Raw genomic sequence first — 23617 nt, 5'->3', positions numbered from 1 at the left:
AAATAGCTGATTCCAGGTCTGGAGGAAAAAAATAGATATTATGTGGGCCTAGGACATCTTGTCATGCCAGAGGACAAGGAAATGCTTAAGAACTGATGGGCACATGTTAGAAGGACACAAAAGCTCCCACTGACCACATCTGAAATCATTCTGGAAACATATCAACAATGATAAAATCAAAATAAACAATGATAATAATAGAGTATAGCACACTGAATACTAAAATAATCCATTAATTTATACTGAACTCCAAAATAGCAGATTAGGCAGGGAAGAAACACTTCTTTATAAAAGAATGCTAGCTAAAGAAGAAAAAAAATGATAGAATCAAAAAATCACAATTTTGTAACTACAATGTAGTAAATAATTTAGGAAGGATCAAAGAATGTTAACTTTCAGACCAAGGCTTGCTGGAAAAAAAAAATATTCATGAAGTCTCAGAGTAAAATTCCACAGATTACTTACAAAGGGAATTGTATCTTAACAGCAAAATCTGGCAAACAGCATTTTACCCAAGCAGTTACACTTAACCATAACACCAACAAGATGAATTGATGTGATATTCTGAGCTCCCTTCTCCTATGTAATGTCCATGCCAAAAATGATTAACTTAAATCAAATTAAGAGCAAACAACCAGATAAATTGAAATTTTGGGAGACTTTATGCAACAACTGACCTGGACTCAGAAAAGCATTAATGTTATGAAAGATGGAAGGTAGGAGAACCATTCTAGATTAAAAAAAAAACAGTATTTAACTAGATCCTGAATTTTTAAACATGCTAAAAAGATATTGGAAAACATAGGTAAAACTGGATATGGCTTAAAATTTATTGCACAGTTGCAAATTTCTGGAGTGTAATAATAGAATATAGTTATGTAGAAATGTCCCTGTTCTTAGGTGACATGTTGGCATCAGGGATGAAGTGTCATAATGTATGCAATATACTTTCAAACGTGTTTGGAAAAAGAAATACACACACATATATATAGACACACATGTAACAGAAGAAAAATCAATGTCTTATTTGAATAAATGCCTTTGTGTTGAGTTTCTGTTATTTGCAGCCAAAAGCAATTCTAGCTACTCAGACCCAGAGTCAGCTATGACTCTGGTTCTGCACAATGGAAAAGTCAAACTGCCAGATACCTATGCTCCCAACTGGAGAAATAGCCCAGCAGTCCTGCTCCTGGTGACCCTACCCTACCCACAAGCTAGTCAAACTGCTAGACACTCAGACTCCCAGCCAGAGAAATACTCATGTAGACCCACTCCCAAACAGGCCTAATCATTGTATACCTGCATCCCCAGTTAGAGAAATAGTCTGGTAGACCAGTCCCTGGTGAACACACATCTCAAACTGTCAGACCACCACAGGCCTGCACCCCTAGCTAGAGAAACAGGCCAATGGCCCTATGCCCTGCAAGCCAGCCCCAAGCCAACACACTACCATATGCTTGCTCCCTACTGGGTCTGAGAAACAGCCCTGAAGTTGGACCCTCAATGAGCCAATCCCTAAGCCAGACCACTCACTGTGTGTACGTGCATACCTCCAGCCTGAGCACCAGGCTGGCAAGCCTATCTAATCTCCAGCAAAGCCAAACCATCACCACCACAAACTAGCCTAGGCTACTGAAGCAATTGGAAATAGCACTAACAGGTATTGCCAGTAAAGACACTGGGACAACATTACCATGTCTACCCTGAACCTCAGCCAGTGCACCCAACAGACACCATAAACCCATTTGCAGAAGTCTTTCCCTGTGAAAGCCAGTCCATAAAATTAGAAGAGGTGACTATTCTACCAAATGAGCAGATAATAATATAGGGACATAAGAAACATGAAAAAGCAAGGAAATATGACACTGCCAAAGCAACATAGTAATCCTCTAATAACAGCCCCCCAAAAAGGAAATTTAAAAATTGCCAAAAAAGAAATTCAAAATAATGATCTTAAGAGAAGCCAGCAGGATACCAGAAAATAAAGGCAGACAATTCATCAAAATCAGAAAAAAAAATTCATTAACTGATGACTCCATACTGAATCTCAGACTCAAAGCATTCTATAATAGACATACTCTTATTTGACAATGTGAATGTTACTTTCTTTACATTATTATTATTGCTTAATATTTTGATGTAGCAATTGTCTGATTCCTTTTCTGAATGTATTTATGTTCGTTCGTTCTTTACAAGGTTTTTGTTTCTAATCCTTATCTTAAACATTGCTATCATTATTATATTTTAAGTCTTTTTAATTTTGTGAAGGCAAAAAAAATGGAAACCTAATTAACACGTGTATATGTAAAAATAAAAATTAAAAAAAAATTCATGATCTAAATGAGAAATTTAACAAAAAATAATGTTATTAAAAAAGAACCAAACAGAAATCCTGGAGCTGATACAATGAATAAAATTAAAACTATAATTAAGAATATCAACAACAGACTACAGCAAGCAGAAGAAAGTTTCTGTTCATGCTCACCCAGGGATGCCAGAAAAAAAAAAAAAAGAATTTCTGACTTAAAAACAAGTCTTAAAATAACTCAGATACCTCCCCCCCCCAAAAAAAAAAGAAAATAAAGAATTTTTAAAAATGAAGAAAACACCTGGGACTGACAGGATACCATTATGTGAACAAATGTTGGCATTAAGAAAATTCCAGAGGGCGGCGCCTGTGGCTCAAGGAGTAGGGCGCCGGTCCCATATGCTGGAGGTGGCAGGTTCAAACCCAGCCCCGGCCAAAAAATAAATAAATAAAACCACCAAAAAAAAAAAAAAAAAAAAAAAGAAAATTCCAGAAAAAGAAAAGATAGGAAAAGGCATAGAAGAAAACTTACAATAGCTGAAAACTTACCGAGTCTTGAAGTATGGACATCCAGATCCAGGAAGCTCAAAAGTCCCCAAATACATTTAACCAAAGAGGTCCTCTCCAAGCCACATTACAGTCAAAATGTCAAAAATCAAAACAAGAAGAGACTTCTAAAAACAGCAAGAGAAAAGTATCAAGTCACATAATAAAATCCCCATTAGACTAACAGCAGATTTCTCAGAAGAAACCTTATAAATTCGGACCAAATGGGATGATACGATTTACTGCCAAAAGAAAGAAAGAAAGTCAACAATACTATACTCAGTCAAGTTACTCTTCAGAAGTGAAGAAGAAATAAAGTCCCAGACAAGGAAAACGCAAAGAATTCATTACCACCAGACTGATCCTTCCAAATATACTTCAGGAATTCCTACATGGCATCACTGATTAATTCTACCAAACTTTTAAAGAAGAACTAATACCAATTCTTCTCGAATCACTCCAAAAAACTAAAGGGGAAGTAATTCTCACAAATTCATCGCACAAGACCAACATTACCCTGATAGCAAAACCAGACAAGGACACAAGAAATAAAGAACACTAGTATAGGCCAGTACCTCTGATGAACACAGATTCAAAAATACTCAACAAAATCCTGGCAGAACTAATGCAACAGAATCTCAAAAAGACTACACATCCGGATCAAGAGAGATTTATCCCAAGGATGCAAGGTTAGTTTAAACATACAAAAATTAATAAACATGTTACATCATGTCAGCATTACACAGGACAAAAATCATATGATTATCCCAATAGATACAGAAAAAGCATTTAATAAAGTACAGTATCTTTTTATGATTAAAAAAACTCGACAAATTAGGCATCTAAGAAACATACATCACAATAAAGCACATATATGGCAGAATCATAATTAACAACATACTGAATGTGGAAAAGCTGAAAGCCTATCCTCTAAGAACTGGAGCAAGACAAGGATCCCTGCTCTCATCACTCTTATTCAGTGTAGTATTAAAAGTCTTAGCCAGAGCAGTTAGGCAAGAGAAAGAAATAAAGGGCATTGAAATTAAAAAGGAGGAAGTCAAAAATGTCCCTATTTGCAGATGATAAGATCTTATATTTATAAAAACCTAAAGACTTCACACACACACAAAAAAAAAACTCTTGGAACTGATAAACTCAGTAAAGTTACAGGACACAAAATCAACAGAGTTGACCCCTGAACAATGTGGGGCTTAGGGATGCCAACCCCCTATACAGCTGAAAATTCATGTACTACTTTTGACTCCCCAAAACTTACTAATAGTCTACTGTTGATCACAGGCTTACCGATAATACAGTACACTTATTTTATGTGTCATGTTTATTATTACTGTATTCTTAAAATAGAGAAAGCTAGCGAAAATAAAATGTTATTAAGAAAATTAAAGGAGAAAATATATTTAGTATTCATTAAGTGAGAGTGGATCATCATGGTCTTTATCCTTATTGTCTTTACAGTTAATAGGTTGAGGAAATAGAGAAAGAGGTATTGGTTTTGCTGTCTTACAGTTGGTAAAGATGAAAAAGGTAAAGGTGGAAGGGGAGGCAGGAAAGACAGGCTCACTTAGTGTAACTTTACAGGAAATATATTGTAACTTTTGTCTGACTTATTTTTCAATTTCTCTAAAGATCTTTCTATAAGGAATCCCTCCTTCCTCTACCCTGCTTTAGCTACAGCACCTATCATCATAGAAGGGTCCATGCCATAAAAACAAAAGAAGTCTTGAATAATCAAAATTCTTTTGCCAGATTACTGAATGTCAATTTGTTTTCTGGCATTGCTTCTTCTTTTTTTCATTGAATGGCACTGTTTCAGAAGCACTTGCCTCAATCAAGCCATTTTCTGTTAATCCCTCTAGTGTGGCATATTTTAGTTCCTGAATTTCTCCAAGATCTGTATCTTGAAATCTTTCACCTTCCACCAATCTTTGCCATACCCACACTCTCTTCCATGATTTCTTGATTGGCTCTGTTGTAAATCCTGTAAAGTCATGCATAACATCTGGACCCAGTTTTCTCCAGCAGAAATTTGTTTTAGGCTTGATGGCTTTCATGACTTTTTCTATGACATCTTCAATGGTGCAATGTTTCTAGACTTTCACGATGTTCTATCAAGGTTCTCTTCCATAGTGTTTAACAATCCTTTCCGTAGAGTATTATGTGTAAAGAGACTTACAGGTCCTTATGACCCCCTGATCTAGAGACTGAATTAGACATGTATTTGGAGTGGGGGGTGGCAAGCAGACCACTTTGATGCCTTTAGTGTTGAACTCATGGGGTTCTGGGTGGTCAGGGCATTGTCCAGTATCAAAAAACTTTAAAAGGCAGTCCCTTAATGACAAGATAATTCCTAACTTCAAGGAGAAAGCATCAATACAGCCAATTCAGAAAAAGTTTTCTCATCGTTCAGGTTTTCTAGTTGTACAATCAGGATTGGCATCTTATCTTTTCCCTTCAAAGCTTAGGGGGGAGAAGCTTTACAGATAAGAGCAGTCCTGATCATAAAACCATCTGCATTTACACAAAACAGTAGGATTAGCCTATCTCTTCTTGCCTTAAATACTGGTGATCACTTCTCTTCCTCAATAATAAATGTCCTATGTGGCATTTTACCCCCAGAACAGGGCTCTAAAAACCCCTTCAGGCAGATATCCTTTCTCCTCAATGATTTTCTGAATAGTGTCTGGGAACTCACCTGCTGCTTCTTTGTCAAAAGAAGTTGCTTTTCCTTTTATCCTGACATTTCAAAGCCAAATATCTTTCTAAAATTATCAAATAATCCTTCTCTATCATTAAATTCTTTAGCTTTAGGTTGTTCACCTTAAGTTGTCAAAATAACCACAATGCTTCTCTCTTGTTAATTGACTTGAAAGTGCTTATTTTTTCTTCCTTCTTACTTGATTTTGGTGAAATTTCCTCATCCTTCACATGAAATATATAATCTTGTAAAACTGGGAAAAAGCATAATATATTTTTAAGTCTTTGTAATTTACAGTGATTTTCTCCAAGATTATCTAGTTTGTTCTATTAATAGACAAATAAAAAGATGGACAAATTCAAATTTTTATGGTAAGACAAAAACAGAAAATCTTCTAGTATAAGATGTGATCCAGTACTATGAAGAAATGCCTAAACCTAAAGGATCTATTTCAGGCATAATTTTGTAATATTTTTTCTTCGTATTTTTGCGCAAGTAAATAAAATCTAAAAGTAAGACCCAGATTGAATCCAGGCTGGTTACAGTAAAGAAGTACACAAATCATTAAATTTTCTTATCAAGACAGCTGATTAGTGACAGGTCCAGCATGCACTCCAGAGTTAAGTCATCAACACAGAGACTTAGTCATAATATTTGATGAGAAACTGGTCTTATTCTTCAATAGAACAAAAGTTAATTCATACAACATGTTTAACATTATTGTACATGAATATACAATATAATGTATGCTAATATCTGATGTTAAGGCGGAGCAAGTTTGAAGAAAACGACTTGGTTTTGGTCAGGAGCTCTCTACATGGACTCCAATTTATCAAAAAAAAAAAGTCTTCCTTTGAAAGGTTACTAATATACTGGATAGGGAGTATTCTTGGACTTTTGAATGCATTCTACTGTAAAAACAGTGGTTATAAACAGTAGTTAGGTTATCAGTGTACCTCAGAAACACCTATTAAATTCACAATACTGATGAGTGTGGATCACTGAGATTTTAAATTCCACACTTTCTGACCTCCTGATTCAAGGCTGCTGAGTTGCTAACCAATGTGATGGAACTATTTTGGTTTGTTGCCACTGAAATTTCGATTATTTCAACCTGCTCATCTTGCAATGTTGCTTGTGAAGTGAATGCTGTACAAGTGTGAGAACACAATCCTCATCATTAATATATTGTGATAGAGAAAACTGACATATATTGAGACATATATTGAGAAAAGACATAAGCAGAGTTTAGGAAGACAAACGTGGGTTTAGACCCCCACTTGGGACTCTGGAAAATTAATGATTCTGAATAGTTTAATTTCTTATTCAGCTCAGTTCAGCAGACATTTCTTAAAGAGCTATTCTGCATCAAGCATTCTGGTTAGTTCATCTAGCAGAGGTTTTTAATTCTGGCTTCACAATGGAATCATTTTCAGAGCTTTAAAAATACAGACATGAAATATTACCTACAAAATCAAATTATCAAAGAAAGAAGCTTGTACAAAAGCATGGAAGCATGTGAGAAGATAGCACATTCAAGTTGCGTAGTAAGAAGAGAGAGAGAATTTGGAATCATTGATCTAGAAAAAAGATATATGCATATATATGTGTGCACATATATATACACACACATGATATTATAATACATATTTGGTCTTCAATCTCACTTCTTGACATAGAATTCCTAAAATCATTAGAATATACAAAGTAATGTCTTTTATATGCTAATGAGTTGACTAATAACTGTCAGGCCCTAGGTAGCTTCAGGATGAACACTGGTCTCCAGCAAGACCAAAGCTGGATTAGAGGGTTGGGATTTTCAACCCTACTTCTCAACCTCGAGGGAGGGGACAGGGACTAAAGGTCAAGTTGATCACCAATGGCCAATAGTCTAATCAATCATGCTAAGTAATGATGCCTCCATAAGGATCCAAAGGGGTCCAGGTTAGGAGAACTTACAAATAACTTCAAAGTGGACGTTGCTAGAAGTTGGCACAGCTCGGGAAAGCTCCACACCCCTTCCCTGTACTTTGTAACATTATTTATAATAAAACAGTAAATGTAAGTGTAATAAAAGAGGTGATGGGAAAAAAACCTCTGTTGGACCACGTAGGAAAAGCTTCCCTCCCCCCGCCACACACACACACAGAAAAAAGCTTTCCAGGACAGCCAAGATTCTGCAACAAGAAGTTAAAGCACAGGGTTTCCAGGTCATGAAGTGGTTACTTTGTGCAAATGTTGTGAAACACTTAACAACCTTCTTCAAAGGGGTCAACTAATGCCACCTGAAGAGTCTATGCTGCAGTCCATGACCTTCCCTATCCCTCAACCAGGACCACTTATCTTTTCAATCAAAGCAGTCGATTCAATTACATTGAGAAAAATTTCAGTAGATACCTGATGCTGGAAGAAAACAGGTCATAAAGAAATATGTCTCATAATCTCTGGAGGAAAATAGATCATATAGAAATGTGTCTCATAATCTTTACTGCCAAAACAGATTAAACCAAATTTGAAATCAGAAACATATTTCATTTAAGAGTGTAATCAGCTTCAATTAAAGAAAAGCATGAAGATATAATGTGGTCTAACAGTGTTCTATTTTTTGAAATGCTATACTGGAAAACCTTTTAAATTAATTATTTTTATTTAAGATAATCGTTAATTCACATATAGTTGAAAGATACAATATAGAAAGATCCTTTGTGCTATTTACCCCATAGCCCCCAATGGTAACATCTTGCAAAATTACAAAATATATCAAACAAGGATATTGATACAATCTGGATACAGAACATTTCCATCATCAGGAGAATCTCTCATGTTACTATTTTATTACCATATCTAATTCCTTATGATCCTTGCCCACTTCCTTAACCCTTGGCAACCACTATCCTATCCTCCATTTTTATAATTTTGGTCTTTCAGTTATATTATATAAATGGAATCATATAATATGTAACCTTTGGGATTGGCTACTATTACCCAGGACAGTTCTCTAGAGATTCATAATCCTCCTGTAAAACCCTTACATTGATGCTGATCATGAAACAGAATTAAAATCTAGTAAAGTAAACAGAGACCTGGAGTTCTCTGATAACTCACATGAAAGCATACAGCACAAGAAACATTAAATTTCACTGGCTCTGCTGTGTTTTCTTACCACTGTGAAGATATAAAGATGTTTTTATTGTGAAATTATTACTAACCTTTACACATGTAAATTACAAACCTTTATCCTTGTGTGGTTTACATATTGAAATTACAAACCTTTATACTTGTGTGGCCATCAAAGTTTGTGAAACTTGCCTCAGAAAAACATAGCCAATTAAATAAGAGAGTTCAAAAATCATCCATATTAATAATTTCATATATCTATACATTAAAGTGAACTTCCTGAGTTTTCCCACTTTATAACAAAGTCTTTGCTCTCTCATACTATGCAACAAAAGCAAAACAAAAACAAAAACTAACTGGAATTGCAGTTTTTTGAAACACTAGCCCTTATGTTGTGTTTCAACCACTACAGACAAAAAACAAATGCATGTAGCTTCAAAATCTAAAAAGCCACAAACTAGTTTGTTTTTCCAATTTTTCCTTCAAGGCATTTAGGCTATCATTCATAATCACTCCAATATCTGCCAAACAAGGCAAAAGAATCTCATCATGGAATAATTATTTTAAAAGTAAAAGCAAAATTCTGACCAGATAATTTACCAACTTTCTATTTCTTACCATTTTTAAAAACAGAAACCAGATAGACTCATCTCACATTAGCAAGCCTATAACAAAAAGAACAAGCTACAAATAATGAAAGGGTCTGCAACCCACTGCATGTATATAAAACACAGGCCCAAAATTCATCCATCTTTCAACCAGAGCCCCAGTACTCTGTATTGGTGACACAATTTCTGAAGCAAGTCAAAAGTCATTAGTCACCAGACATATAATTACTAAAGCACATACCCTATTAAGTTTGTAACCTACATATTTAAAAGAGGAAAAAAAAACCCCAACCAGTTCTTTCAAATGTTTGCATAAGCTAATAAACTGTGGGGAAAGGTAACAAGATGTTATTTAAACATTTAAATAATCATTTGCCCTGTAAAAAAATAAATAGCACGTGAACTTCTACTTTCCCAATAACTTTACTACATATACATGTAGAGTTACATAAACACACACTCTTTTAGGCTTAACCTACCCTTCCTTTTCCTGTTCATGGAAGGCCCCTAAGACTAATAGCAATGATCCCATTTAGACACTGGAAGTTAAGTAGGATTAACAGTCCCACACTCCTTACTCTGTGTGTTAGCTCACTGACATGGGTCTGCCACACCAGTCCCAACAGAAACTCCTAGAAGACAGGGGGTCATGTCTCATTCATCTTTGTATGACCAACAGTGCTAGGTCTGCAAAATGTTCTGCACAAAGTAAGCATTAAACAAGAAATGCTGAATGTTAAGAAAAAAAGAAAATGTACTTAGGAAGAGATCCATACAATTCCAGAATCCAATATGCAAATTTTCTAACTCCTAAATGTCCCCCAAAGGGTATTAGTTTAGTGACACTATGTACCTAAAAGCTTTTGTATTACCTCTAAAACAAACATCAACAAAAAAACAGATTTGTGGCTGAAATCTGGTTTTTCATCTGAACAATGGGGATAATAAAAACACTTGGCTCAAAGGGCTTTGAAAGGATAAAAAAGTTGGTGATGAAGTCTCCTTACATCAATGAATGGAACAACACACACACTACTTAAGGGTTAGCTACCAATATTACTAAAAAAATCCTATTATAATAAGAGTAAGGCCCACGCACACTGCAAAAGAGGCCAGAGTTTAAAAGGAATTAGCCTAGAAGAGAGAAAACAACAGCTGCCACATTCATCCTGTAAAGGGCCAGATACCACTGTAAATATTTTAGGCTTTAATCAAGACCCAATATCCTTAACAGTTGGAGCAACTACTATAACTGAAAAACTAATAGGTCTTTTGTTTCTTTACATTTTAAAATTTAAAAATCACTGTTAGTTCAAGGGCCCATACAAAATTCGGCTGGATTTGGCCTGTGGGTCCTAGTTTGCCATCCCCTCACTAAGATGTCGGTGATAATACACTGTTTCATAAACGCAACATAAAGAAATGTTCGTGAGTTGATTACAGTTGACTGAAAAACGTGCTGCCCGAAACGTCTAAAATCCAGACAGACAGGACTGGGAGTGGTGGAGAACCGGGCCAGGGCGGCAAGCAGGACCTCAGGAGTCAGCAAGGCCCTCCTGTGGCTCTCGGGGTCCGACGGGCCTCCTCCCACACTTACTCCGAGGAGCGGCCCGCGGCCGATCACGGTCTCCCCGGGCGCCAGGGCCACCCGGGGGCCCCCGTCCTGCGGCTGCAACTCGAAGCCCCCGGACATCACGGGCGAGAATTAGGCTCCTTTACAGGGACAGTCCCCGCAGCCGTTTCCGCCGCCTACAGACACGCGCGGAACTTGCCCAGGGCCCGGAAAAACGCTGGGAAAGAGGGTAGCAGGACCCCCCTAGGCCGTGCCCAGGCCCCGCCAGCTCTTCCGGAGTCCCCCTCCACCTCCTCCCAACTCAGTGACGCAGTTGGGGATTCCCCTATGGCGCCGCCTCAACACCCCTCCCGACTCCTTCACCGCTCGCCGGACCTTGTAGTCCCTCGCTCCTCCCTTCCCCTCCTTTCCCGAGCTGAGGACGCCCAAGAGAAACTACCAATCCCAGAAGGCAGTGCGCACTCGCCCCTGCGCTTGCGCGCCACGTCAGCTAGGCGGGGCTAGAATGGGAGTGGGGTGAAGAACTGGGAACAAGGATTTGAATTCCGGAGGATGGAGGATTTGCATGGCGGAAGGACACGTCCTGCGGCCGGCCCACTAGGTAGGAGGGTCTTCCCTTTTCAAGTGGCTGTCAGTGCCAGCACTCTAAGGCGCCGCCTGTGCGCAAGCACAGCTTTCCCCCAGCGGCTTGGAGCTGCGCTGACAGAGCTGACGATTGTCATTTTTGTTTACTTGTTAGTGGGTGTTCTTGGGACTGAAGCGTCTGCTGCCTGAGCGAGACACACAAGGAGGGCGGCTCAGACGGGACTTGAGGTCGTTACTCGCTACTTGCAGGGTCCGGACAGAGTGGGGTCTCCCCTCCCCTCCCAGGGATCTGCCCCGGGATCGCTCCCTCTGAGTGACAGATGAAAGAGGGACGAGCTCTTACCTACCTGGAGATGTAATCCATCAAAGCTCGATTCGTAAAGGAAAAGCGGCAGAAAAGGGGTAGTTTCCAGGCATCCAGACAAAACTAGACTTAGAAGAAAGATTCCTAGAGAGATTCTAGGAACCTCCCCAAGGCATCACCTACTGTTAAATGCCTTCATCCGCCAACTGTGGAGTTCCGTAATGGGAGGGAGCATTTTATATCACCAGTGACGTCCTGGGAGAAGTACAAATATTTAAATACACAGTAACATTCCCCTAATAACATACTAGTTGGTCTTTGCTTTGTGTTTGTGGCAAAACTTGCTCTTGCCTCATACTCTGGTTTTTACTAGTTTATTTCTTACTTCCCCAAACCCTCAAGAGGAAATTTTCTGTTGAGCACAGATAACGTAATGAACGGAAGCCACCCTGGTCTTGTCAAGTCCAGAAACATGGCTGAGCAGCACATCTAGAAAAGGGAGGCTAGAAAAGGGAGTTGTTTTTGGTGAGTTAAAAAGAAGTAATTAGCTGTATCTTAAACTCGTCTTCCTGCATATCCAACCCCTCCCCATGTTACAAAAGAAAGTGCAAAATGGAATAAACTGATTTTAATTAAGTATGAGATGTCTTTATATCCAAAAGTAACTAACTCAAGGGTGGTGAAGTACCCAGCAATACTTTTCACTGATTTTGGAAGCCCACAAGGTTTGCCTCAGCTAAATTAGCCGAAACTGTGCTTTAAATCTTGAGTCACCTATACCTAGCTGACTAATAAACATTGTTTATAGTTGTTATTAACTGTTGCTTGATGGCCTCCATGACTGTTTTCTTTGGCTCATAATTAACTGTGCATGTTATCCTTGGCTCATAATTAACTATCCAACATATGTAGGATAGCTTCAAGAAGTCATTTCTAAAACACTGATCTTAAAATTGAATTTAATACTTGAGACTTTGTGTCATAATCCAGATCTCATCCTCTTGTCCATCTCAGGTAGTGTTTGTGTCAAACGTGAGCACCTACCCATTAAGTACAAATAGACAAACAACCCTTTTTTTAATTGTTGGGGACTCATTGAGGATACACTGATTGCATTTGTTAGGTAAATTCCATCTTATAATTACGTCCTGCCTCCAAGAGGTGTGTCACACACCATAACTAAAAGTCTAGCAAGTTTATGATTAAGTCACAAATTGCAAGTGAAGAACTTACTGACAAGGCTTTAGTTCCCGCAGACAACAAATATTCAGGAGTTTAATAGGATTGACTCATATAAATTTTCAAAGACTTGAATGTGTTATTGCTACCACTAAACTCAATAAATACGGTCTGATATATAGAATCATTTCTTTTTAAGATGATGGTTTGGGGTAGGGGGAGGAGGGCCAAATGTCTAGAAACAAAACCACTTACTAAAAACACTTCAGAAAAGAACTAGTCTGTTGAGCACCTCCCATGTGCAATTCAGATGTGGTAGGGCTGGATGGATGTTTTATATATTATCCCTGTTAATCCTTTAAAGAACAAACAGGAGAGGAGCAGCATTGGCTCCTTTTACAGTTTAAGAAACTGAAATCAAAAAAATTAAAGTTCTTTAAATCACACCCCAGAAGTATCTTAACACAGAATAGTTTTTTTTTAATTGTTAAATCATAGCTGTGTACATTAATGCGATCATGGGGGCACCATACACTGGTTCAGAGTAGTTTTTATAGACTGATTTGAGAAGACTGAGTATGTTTAAACTTTGCCTTTTAGATTACATACAAGAATAATTTACCAAAACTTCAAGCTTTGTGGAAAATCTCCAGGAGGAACAATAATTCAACAGTTTCTAATTTAGGATTAAACTCTGTGAATGCTGAGGAGGAACAAAATGAACTTTGTTGAACTGCTGCCTCCAGAAATTGCCTTTAAAATTTTCAGTCAGCTAGACATTCAGAGTTTGTGCAGGGCTTCAGTGACATGCTGGAGCTGGAATTACGCAATAAGAAACAGTGACTTCTTATGGAAATCTCACTGCTTAGTTGTAAAAGCTGTGTGCCCAAACGAAATAAATGACGATGAAAGAAGTGGTTATTCCTGGAGGGTAAGTTTTATCTTTGCAATCTGCAGTGTTTTCTGACAGTGCTGTGGTAACAGATTTGAGCCAATTCTAACTTCTCCTTGAAGGAGACAGAATTGCATATGAAGAGAACCCGGAGAGTGTGTTGACTGTAGGGAATAAAGTTCAGTTATTACTTCTGTCCTGTTAACCATGTGATTTCTACACTATCACTCATCCTTTTGCATTTTTTAAATTCTAAATTCAGGAATTTTCTCATTAGCAAATTGACTACTTCTTTTCACTGCACCTTACCCAAGATCTTCAGTGAACTCTGCAGCTCACTGTGCATACATACGTATACATTTATAAATATATGTGCATATTAATATTTAATCTTTCTGCTCTGTCAATCAACTTTTCTAGTTTTAAACAAACTCACTAACCAACCACCTCCTACAACTTTTTTTTAATGATTATCATTTACTTCTTTCAGGAAATATTACTGAGGAATTACCAGAATTACCAGAGGAATAAAGTGAAACTCGAATGGCTAAGTGGCAGATACAGCAATATACGTTCTCCCACTACTTTACTAAAAAAAAATATGTACCCAATGGATGTAGATACCTGGGGAGAAATTTTAGAAGCCGAACTGGAAAGACAAGCAGAAAAACACCAACAATAACTGTGAGAGTTTAAAACTCAAATGATTCTGAGGTTACAAAATGTATATCTTTTTTCTTTTTCTTTTCTTCTTTTTTTTTTTTTTTTTTTGCTGTTCACCTTCCTCGTATTTAACATTTAAAAGAAAATGAAATAGGAAATATTATAAAAGTAAAACTTTATTTTTATATAGGTCATGAAGTACGCAACGTCCAATTTCAAGTCAAAGGTGTAGTTTAATATATTTCAAGCAAGAAGCCGTATAATTAATCAAAGTATGTGCCTAAACTGTCGACACAGTTTTGTTGTCTTAACGGTAGTTTGTTTATGCCAACAGCGAAGAAGCAGCGTGGAATACAAATGGTGAGAAAATTGTAAAAATCATTTTCTACAGATCGTTGAGAATTAAATGTTTTTCCTTGCAAGAAATGGTCCAAAGCCTGGAAGAAGTGGCAGAAAGTTTCCAAGATCAGCTTCTGTAGTTCAAGCAGCTTTGGTTGAGTGTTGTTTTTTGCAAGAGGATTGGCCTATTTTCTAATCACAAACATCTTCATCGTTTCATCCAGTTGGTTGCAGTAGACATCTGCTTTTATCAGTTGACTACATTTTATGAAGATGTAGGGATACCAGCACTGAACCACAAACCACCGTTAGCTTTTTTGATGATTATTTGGTTTGAGGCTGTGTTTCAGCACTTCATCTTAATCCAGCCATTGTGCCAAATGATTGAGATTGTCAAAAAGAATCCATTTTTTATCACATGTAGCAATACAGTGTGGAAATGGTTTGTTTTTACGATATCTGACAGTTAAGTTTGTGAACTTGCTACTATATGTTTACTTTGGCAGCACTGTACAAATGACATGGTAAGGTTTCATAACCTTGGTATATCATTGTGTTCATGTCAATGTGTGCTGGGCCTTGCTCAGAGGCGTTCAGTATTGCGTATTTTTATTGGCCATTATGAGAATGTCAGAACTTGAATTAGAGCAACAAACATTAAGTTTCTTATTAAATGTGGCAAGAGTAGAAATGAAATCAGGCACATGTTACTCCAAGTTTATAGGGATAATGCCATAAAGAAAATGGCAGTGTATTAATGTATTAAACGTTTCTCTGAGGGGAGAGAAAGCATCACTGGTAAAGAGAGGTCAGAGTGGCCAGTAAGGATAACTGATGAAAACATTACAAAAGTTCATCAGGTTGTGAGTCAAAATTGTTGGCTGACTGTGAGAAACATAACAGACCAATAAACATTGATAGAGAAACAGGAAAATCTTAACTGAAAATCTTGGCATGAGAAAGGTGTGACTCTTGCATCACGACAAGGCACCAGCTCACACAGCGCTGTCTATGGGGTAGTTTTTAGCCAGTAAACAAATAACTGTATTGGAACACCCTCTCTACTCACTTGATGTGGCCCCCCCATAACTTTTTTATTTACCTGAAGATAAAGGAAATATTGCAAGGAAGACGTTTGATGACATTCAGGACATCAAGCGTAATACAACAACAGCTCTGATAGCCATTCCAGAAAAAGAGTTCCAAAATTGGGACTAGGGTGGATTAGGCACTGGCATTGGTGCATAGCTTCCCAAGAGACATACTTTGAAGGTGACTGCAGTCATACGTCATACTCAGCAATGACTCATGTAGCACTTTTTCTAGGATGAGTTCGTGAACTTAATTGTTAGACTTTGCATGTCATGACAGCAAAGAAAGGCAATCTTCGATATGATTAATCTTCTGATGCTTATGCGGAATTCATCTGTCCAGCTTCTTTATCTTGTCGTTTTGTTTCAAATGGTCCAATAGTATTGGAATAGTAACGTCAAACTTTGCTGCTAATTCACATGTAGGTTGAGATGGATTTGTTCCCGACAGTTTTAAGCTCTTCATTATCCACCTTGGTCTCAGGTGTCCACTTGGCTCATTATCAAGATTAAAATCACCAGAACAAAACTTTTCAAACCATCAACGTACCCTATGTTCCTTAGCTGCTTCCTTCCCAAACACTTTGTTGATGTTTCCGGCTGTCTCCTCTGCACTGGTTCCATGACGAAACTCCAATTTGAAAATAATGCCGATTTTTGACTTAACTATGGTTTCACAAAAATTGCTCTAAAAAACTTGAAAAAGAATCACAAGCCAAAATGTGCATTTCAAAGACTGAAGATGTACCGTCACAATAAAAATAAAACAAGAAGTGCCAAAGGGAAATGTTATAGAAATGTCAACTGTCAAACTCAGCACTTTAAAGAAATTGGACATTTCATACTTAATAACCTAATATTTTTGCACTTGAGTAAAATATATTTTTCTGGTTTTTCTATAATATGGAAAAATAATGAAATGCTATATTTATAAGAAATAATGTATTGATAGAATATCAGAATGTGCATTTGTGTTAGTATATCACATTACTTTAAATGATGAATTTTATTGGTAATTTCAGCTTAATGATCAAGTGGCTTAAAAATGGATTAGCCAACTCAGGAACACTAGTAAAATGAAATTAATAGCAATGAGTTTAACTAAATAACAAATTTGCATTTCAGTAACTTTAAAATTTACATTTTATTACATCAGATTGTATTGTCAGATAGTGACACTATTTTAAAAATGTGTGGCTTAGTTTAAAATTAATGTGATTTAAGGGCCAAAATGTGTCAGATTAACATTCCCGTTACTTTCCTACAAACCTGGGATTGCTCTCAGGATATGGAAAGTTTCCAGAACTCTGATCTACCATCAGAACTGCTCACACTACTCAGCTTGGTAAGTCTTTCTGACAGCCTTGTAGCACATCTAGCGTACTGTTCACACATACCAACACCAACATGGTCAACTCCTTCTTTTACCCCCATATTTAAAAGAAAGAAGAATATTCTAGAGAACCCTTAAAATTTGACTTTGTTAAGGTTTATAACATTTTAGGAAACTTTATGTCAACTTTTGCTTCTCTTTTTCATAAAAGTAGATGATATAGTACTCACCATATTAGATTATTTTCTCTGAATCTGTAGTCAACACCATCGTAAAAAGTGTCTATAAAATTTTTTCTTCTTGAGTTCCCTTCTATACCATGAAAAATAAGAATCCAATAAATCGGTATTTAACAAATAGATAAATATCAGAAAGACGCCCCACTGTATACAAATTTCCTTTGTTAGATCAGGCAGTTGATAATTGGTTGTCTCCCATATTTTCTTAGAGTTGAAAGAGGCCTTGAAAATCAGGCAGTCCAGTCTCCAGAACTATTTGGTAATTTCTTCTGTAGAAACACTGAGAGCCAGCTCAAGCTCAAATGCCATGTTTCTAGTGACAGGATCTCTGTTACATCATAAAAGACTCCTATTTATTGTATTCTATGATTGTTCCAATCATTAGAAATTATTCCTCATTAAACTGAAGGCCACCTCTCTGTAGCATTTGCCTACCAGGCCTGAGTCCACCATCTAGAACTAGACTAACTCAATTCTCTATGATTGCCATTCGAAGCTTTTAAGTCTGTTAATCTGTCTCTTTCCACATCTCGCCAATTCCTCTGCTGATCATAGAATATTATTCCTAGATGCAACAACATTCTCTTCTGTCCATGCCCTCTTAATAAAAAAAAGGTATCCTACTAATTTTATTTCATAAGAAATGAGATGAAAACACTTTGAAATTTTGAAAGTGAGAGGAAAAGTAAAGCTATAGGCATTTTACTGACTAGCATCTATGTACTGAAAGGATAGCATTATGCATCAACTATCTAACAGAAAAAAAAATAAATAGAAAAAAGAAAGATCACAGTGCACAACTGCCCCCTTTGTTTGATTAATCATTTGTGGCTTAATGATTTTTTTTTCTTTTTTTGCAATTTTTGGCCAGGGCTGGGTTTGAACCCGCCACCTCTGCCATATGGGGCTGGCACCCTACTCCTTTGAGCCACAGGCACCACCCTGGCTTAACTTGTCTTTTAAGATTAACCACCTGTGGCTTAACTTGTTGCCTTTGAAAGTTTGTTTTAACAGTTCTTGAAGAGTTCCCAGGCAGACAGCAGAGGTACACGGGAGCTCCCACATCCATCACACCACATTCTAAGGAGACTGATAAGCCAGCCTCACAGAGAAGAGAAAACAAACAAACACAGCCACTTCACAACTGCCTTCTGCTATCAGCTGGCAGCAATAATTATTTTTTTTTCTTTCTCTTTATTCCAATTAGAAACCCCAAACTCCTTACCCTCAATGCCAGCACTTCTTTCTTTCTCTCCTTCCCTCCCTTGGGAAGTAAAATAAACTTTTTCTCCAAACATACTCTATTCTTTGTGTCAAGATTTCTGTCTCATCCTGCACTATAGGTTTCCACCCTAATATGTACAATCGTGTTATCTGCTTTTTTAATGGATGTGGATTATCTTTGTTTAATCCCCTTGATGTCTATTAAACTTCATCTGTTAAGAGAATTGTCCTAATTAGAGAGAATTTTCCCTCCTCATTTCTTCCCCATGTGGGCTTTTTACGTTATCTCCTCTTTCCCAGCCTCTGTGTTAAATCTAGGGATGGGAACATGACCCAAACCATCCTCTTTCCTCTTTGGGCAGAAAACTGTTTCTTGCCCACACAGAAAAAACAAGTCCTCAGTAAGAGGATGTGGAAAAAAACAATTGCAGAGAGAGGCCTGATTGTATTCAAGACGCTGGCCCCAGCCATTCCCAGTCTGCTCACCTAAACTAATTCAAACTTGAGTTTCAGTCTCTCACTGGGAACCCTACCTGATATGGTTTTCTTTGCCTATTTTTCCAGTACATGGTATCTGTGGTTTACATTAATATCCTTGTTTTTAAAATATAATACCTTGCTTTATCCTTAGGACTACAAGTTTTATGTCCTCCTGAAGATAGGTCCTTGCTTCCGACTTCCTGCTCATTCATTTCTCAAGCCGTTATAATCTAACCATCATTCCACATGATTGAAACTGTTGTTATCCAGATTACAAGTGACTTAATTGCTAAGTCTGTTGGATACATTTTAGTTGTTAATATATTTGACACACATAAACACTCAGTACTTCTTGTAACTCTTTAATTTGCTGCGTTTGTTGGCATTTCCCCAGGTTCCGACTGTTGTCCTCTCCTCTTTTTCTGTTCTAAACATCATTGATGACACCACTACTCACTTCTCTGTCCACTACCGTCATTGGTGCTGATGACACCCATGTCCATGTCTCACGGTCACATCTCCCCATTGTGCTCCAGAATTACATATGCCACTGTCAGTTGAATTTTTAACTAAATCATGAATTCCTGAATTGCAACTCATCATCTCATAAAACTAGTTCTTCTTCCCCAGTTCCCCATTTCAGTGAATGACCAGAGGAGCTGGTCACCATTTTTTACTTTTCTCCTTCATCCTCTGTATGCAATCAAAAGTCAATTCTTACCAATTTTGTCATCCAAATATGTAAATAATCTAACCTTCCTTTATCTTTCCTCTGCTTCATTGCTTAATTCTAGTCTTTATTTAAATCTGGGATTATTACAATAATCTCTTAACTAGTGTTCCTGCCTTCAGTTACTTCCTCTGACTTTCATCAGTGTAATCTTCCTAAAATCTCCAAATTAGGATTTTCCCCCCTACCTTAAACTTCTTGCTGCGTTCATGCAGAATGTAGAAATTATAGTTCTCTAGGGAAGCATGTAGGTCCTTTAATGATGTGGTCTTCATACCTTTCTAGCCTCTTTTTTCGCAACTGTACTATGCTATAACTTTCAGTTCTGTCATACCAAACTATTTTCAGTTTCTTGAACATAAAAATTTTCTCACTCCTCTGCCTTTGCACAGGGTTTTCCACATAGCTGGGATGTTCTTCTTTTGCCCAGCATTAACTTTTTTCCTTGGCAATATCTTTTGTAAAACTCATCATCTTGGCCTGGAAACTATCCCTAACTATTATGTTCTGAATTAAGTGATCTTCTCTAGGTTCCTGTAGTTCTTGGGCACACCTCTCTCAAAGCTGATGTACTACATTAAATCGTGTATTTCATTTGTCTGTCTGCCCCTTTATACTGTGAACTTCTTAATAGTAAGGACCATTTTTTTATTTATTTTTGTGTTCTCAAAGCTTAGCATATAGTAGGTACTATATAAATATTTGTTAAATTATTTGTATAATTTATTGCAATCCTACCTGGAATATATAAAAATAATTTACTATTTTGTTAGTGAATGAGATTGTTTTGAAATGCAATGTGAAATCCTTAAGCTTCATGAGATGCTTAATATTAATGCAAATATATGAATAGTTATTCTAATCTTCTCCAAAGCTATAAAAGGAAACAGGAAAGTATATATGTTTCTTATACACACTTAAAAATAAACTTTTCCTCAAAAATGTCACTTATTTTAAATCATTGGGTCATCCCAGTTTTAAGTATTACCTTTGTAAATTATATAATTAAACATTTGAGGGTTTTTTAAGTGCTATTTATTAAAATAATTATTTATATTAATGTAACATTCCTGACCACTTTAATTTCATCTTTGTTCTGACTTTACATCATATATTCTCTTTAAGGCTTCAAATGCCCCATTAATATTAACAGAAATAAGATGAATAGTGACATAAGGAAATGGATTAGGAAGAATAATACATAAGATGAAAGTGCACACATTTTTTAAAAAATTAGAGTTGAAAGACAAGAAAGCATTAAATGGATGAAGTTAGATCTGCGGTAGACACAGCGGACTGACTGTAACAGCCAGCATTCATGGTGTACCTACTCGGCATCAAGCCTTGTGTGTACATGGCAGGTGTGCTCACTCCATCTCCATGTTATGGATGAGAAGGCCAAAGGGAGCCACCTCATCAGTCTAGTTCACCATCACTTCCCAGCACCTGTAAAAGTATGCAGTGCATAACGGATGCTCAACAAATGTTTATTGAATGAATTTTTAAACCTAGAATGAGAGAGAGGGACCAAGAATGTTCCTCTAAGTTTTTATTTTGAAAAATGTCAAATCCACATAAAAGTAAAAATATCTGAAAAACAACTTTGATGTACATCATACATCCTAGATATACAAGTTAACATGTTTCTATGTTTGATTTATTATATTTTTTGCTGAAATATTTGATAAGTTGCAGATATGATACTTCACCTCTATGTACTTAAACATACATTTAAGAATCAATATATGCAATATCATTATCACATCTAAAATGTTTTATATTAATTCAATAGTATATAATTTACAGTACAAGTTTAAATTCCCTAATGCCCCCCAAAATATCTTTTATAGTTTTTCTTTTTTCAATTCAAGATCCAAACAAAGTTTACATATGTGTCTGGTTTTTTATTGGTTTAATTTCTTTTAACCAGAAGTGTACCCCTGCCTTTGGTTTTGTGTTTCTGGAAACTGATTTTTTTGTTTGTTTGTTTAAGGATTAAGACTGATCATTGTAGAGAATATTCTGTAATTGATTTGTTGGATTCTCTCTTCCTGATTTGATTCAAGTAAAATACATTTGGCAATTATACTAAAGTGGTGTAATATATTTCTCATTAAATCACTTAAGAAGCACATAAAGTACATTCTACTCTGTAAGTCTGATTGTTTGGTTGGTAGTAATCATCAGCTCTTTCTGTCTTAAAGGGACATTTTTCCTTTAAAAACAAAGGGATCCTGTGTTTCTTTTTCCAATAGTCCCTTTCTGGAGTACTCCCCTGTAGCTAACTCTATGCTAAGTGCTTTGTAGACATTATCTGACTCAAAGTATTCTCCACAAGACATTTGCCAAATTCTGAAACTCTGCAGGACTGGAGGTTAAGAAGCTAAGCAGAGAGACTTTGAGAAGCAACATGGAGTGTTTAGACTGTCTCCTACTACCAAGGACAGGTGATCAGGGAAGGGGCCTGATAAATAACCCAGGTTCTCAGTTGAAATCTTTGGTGGGCTCCATACAATAGGCCCCAGCCTCAATTCACCTGAATTTAATTAAGGTGAGCAAAATCTCTATAGTATTTCATATACAATGTCTGCATTCAAAAAAAAAAAAAGAAAGAAAGAAAATCGGGCATGCTAAAAGAAAGAACTAGATAATTGAAAGTAATAAGAAAAAACAGACAATACTCCCAAAGTCACAGGAATTTAGTTAGTGGAGTTTGCAGACAAGAATTTTTAAGTAATTATGTTAGTGAAAGTTCAGCACTTGTGCCTGAGGCTGTATCAGAAGCACAAAGACAAGTCATTTGAGGAGAAGGAAAGGACAGTTTATTAATTTGCTGCCAAATGAGGAAAAGGCAGACTAGCATCTTAAAGTACCATTTTTCTATGTATAAGCAGAAATACAGAGCTTTTTTTTTTTTTTTTTTGGTTTTTGGCCAGGGCTGGGTTTGAACCCACCACCTCTGGCATATGGGACTGGTGCCCTACTCCTTGAGCCACAGGCACCGCCCAATACAGAGCTTTTAAAGGGAGAGTTTTCAGCTTTTAAGCTATTACTGTTTAACTAGTTAATGGTTCTGACCCATTCCATCTCTGGCAAAGACAATCTCATGACCTCTGCCCCCAATAATTCTGTTGAGACATCTTCTGTGGTTCAAAGAACAAAAAACACTCCCCTTCTCCTCTGATTACTGACCTCAGACAGGGATGCATGTTTTAATTCCCATAAAGTATTAGGGAGTTTTAAAGAGAAAGCTTATGAAACATTCTGCCCTTTTTCAGACTGTTACCTCGGTTACAAGTATGATTAAAAAGTCTGGGCAAATTGGCTGGGCAATGTGGCTCACACCTGTAATCCCAGCACTCTGGGAGGCCAAGGTAGGAAGATTACTTGAGCTCAGGATTTCAAGACCAGCCTGATCAAGATTAAGACCCTATCTCTAGTAAAAATAGAAAAACTAGCTGGGTTTTGTGGTGGGTTCCTATAGTCCAGCTACTTGGGAAACTGAGGCAGAAAGATCACTTGAACAGAGGAGTTTGAGGTTGCTGCAAGCTAAGCTGTCACCATTGCACTCTAAGTTGGGGGGGGAGTGGGAAACATCTGGGAAAATGGAGGAAAAGATGAAAATAGATTAACATGGAGACCTTTGCCACAACCAGAGAATTAAATGGAAATTCTAGAACTGGAAAATAC

The 23617-nt window shown here is 37.0% G+C and overlaps 2 protein-coding genes across 13 annotated transcripts in view; one reads left to right on the top strand and one right to left on the bottom strand.

The window, feature by feature from the left end:
• The window catches only part of APLF (aprataxin and PNKP like factor), a 110987-nt gene extending 99025 nt beyond the window's left edge, over positions 1–11962 (bottom strand). For 9 of the 12 annotated variants that reach the window (XM_053589033.1, XM_053589032.1, XM_053589036.1 and 6 more), the window contains exon 1: positions 10893–11147. In XM_053589033.1, the coding sequence (XP_053445008.1) occupies positions 10893–10988 (96 nt within the window). In that variant the 5' untranslated portion in view covers positions 10989–11147. Of the gene's footprint in view, positions 1–2857; positions 2983–5692; positions 5824–10892; positions 11148–11796 lie in introns of those variants that run through there. The other 3 variants (XM_053589035.1, XM_053589043.1, XM_053589042.1) reach the window with 3 other exon arrangements.
• FBXO48 (F-box protein 48) lies at positions 11421–21989 on the top strand. Its single transcript, XM_053589340.1, is given in 4 exon segments — positions 11421–11606; positions 13537–13655; positions 13657–13867; positions 14319–21989. Coding segments are annotated over 4 exon segments (708 nt in total). The 3' UTR covers positions 14511–21989.
• The last annotated feature ends 1628 nt before the right edge of the window (positions 21990–23617 follow it).

Source organism: Nycticebus coucang, chromosome 4 (assembly GCF_027406575.1).
Source record: "Nycticebus coucang isolate mNycCou1 chromosome 4, mNycCou1.pri, whole genome shotgun sequence".
NCBI classification, from domain to species: domain Eukaryota; kingdom Metazoa; phylum Chordata; class Mammalia; order Primates; family Lorisidae; genus Nycticebus; species Nycticebus coucang.
The sequence above is the reverse complement of the archived record's forward strand: the minus strand, read 5'-3'. Positions and strand labels throughout refer to the sequence as shown.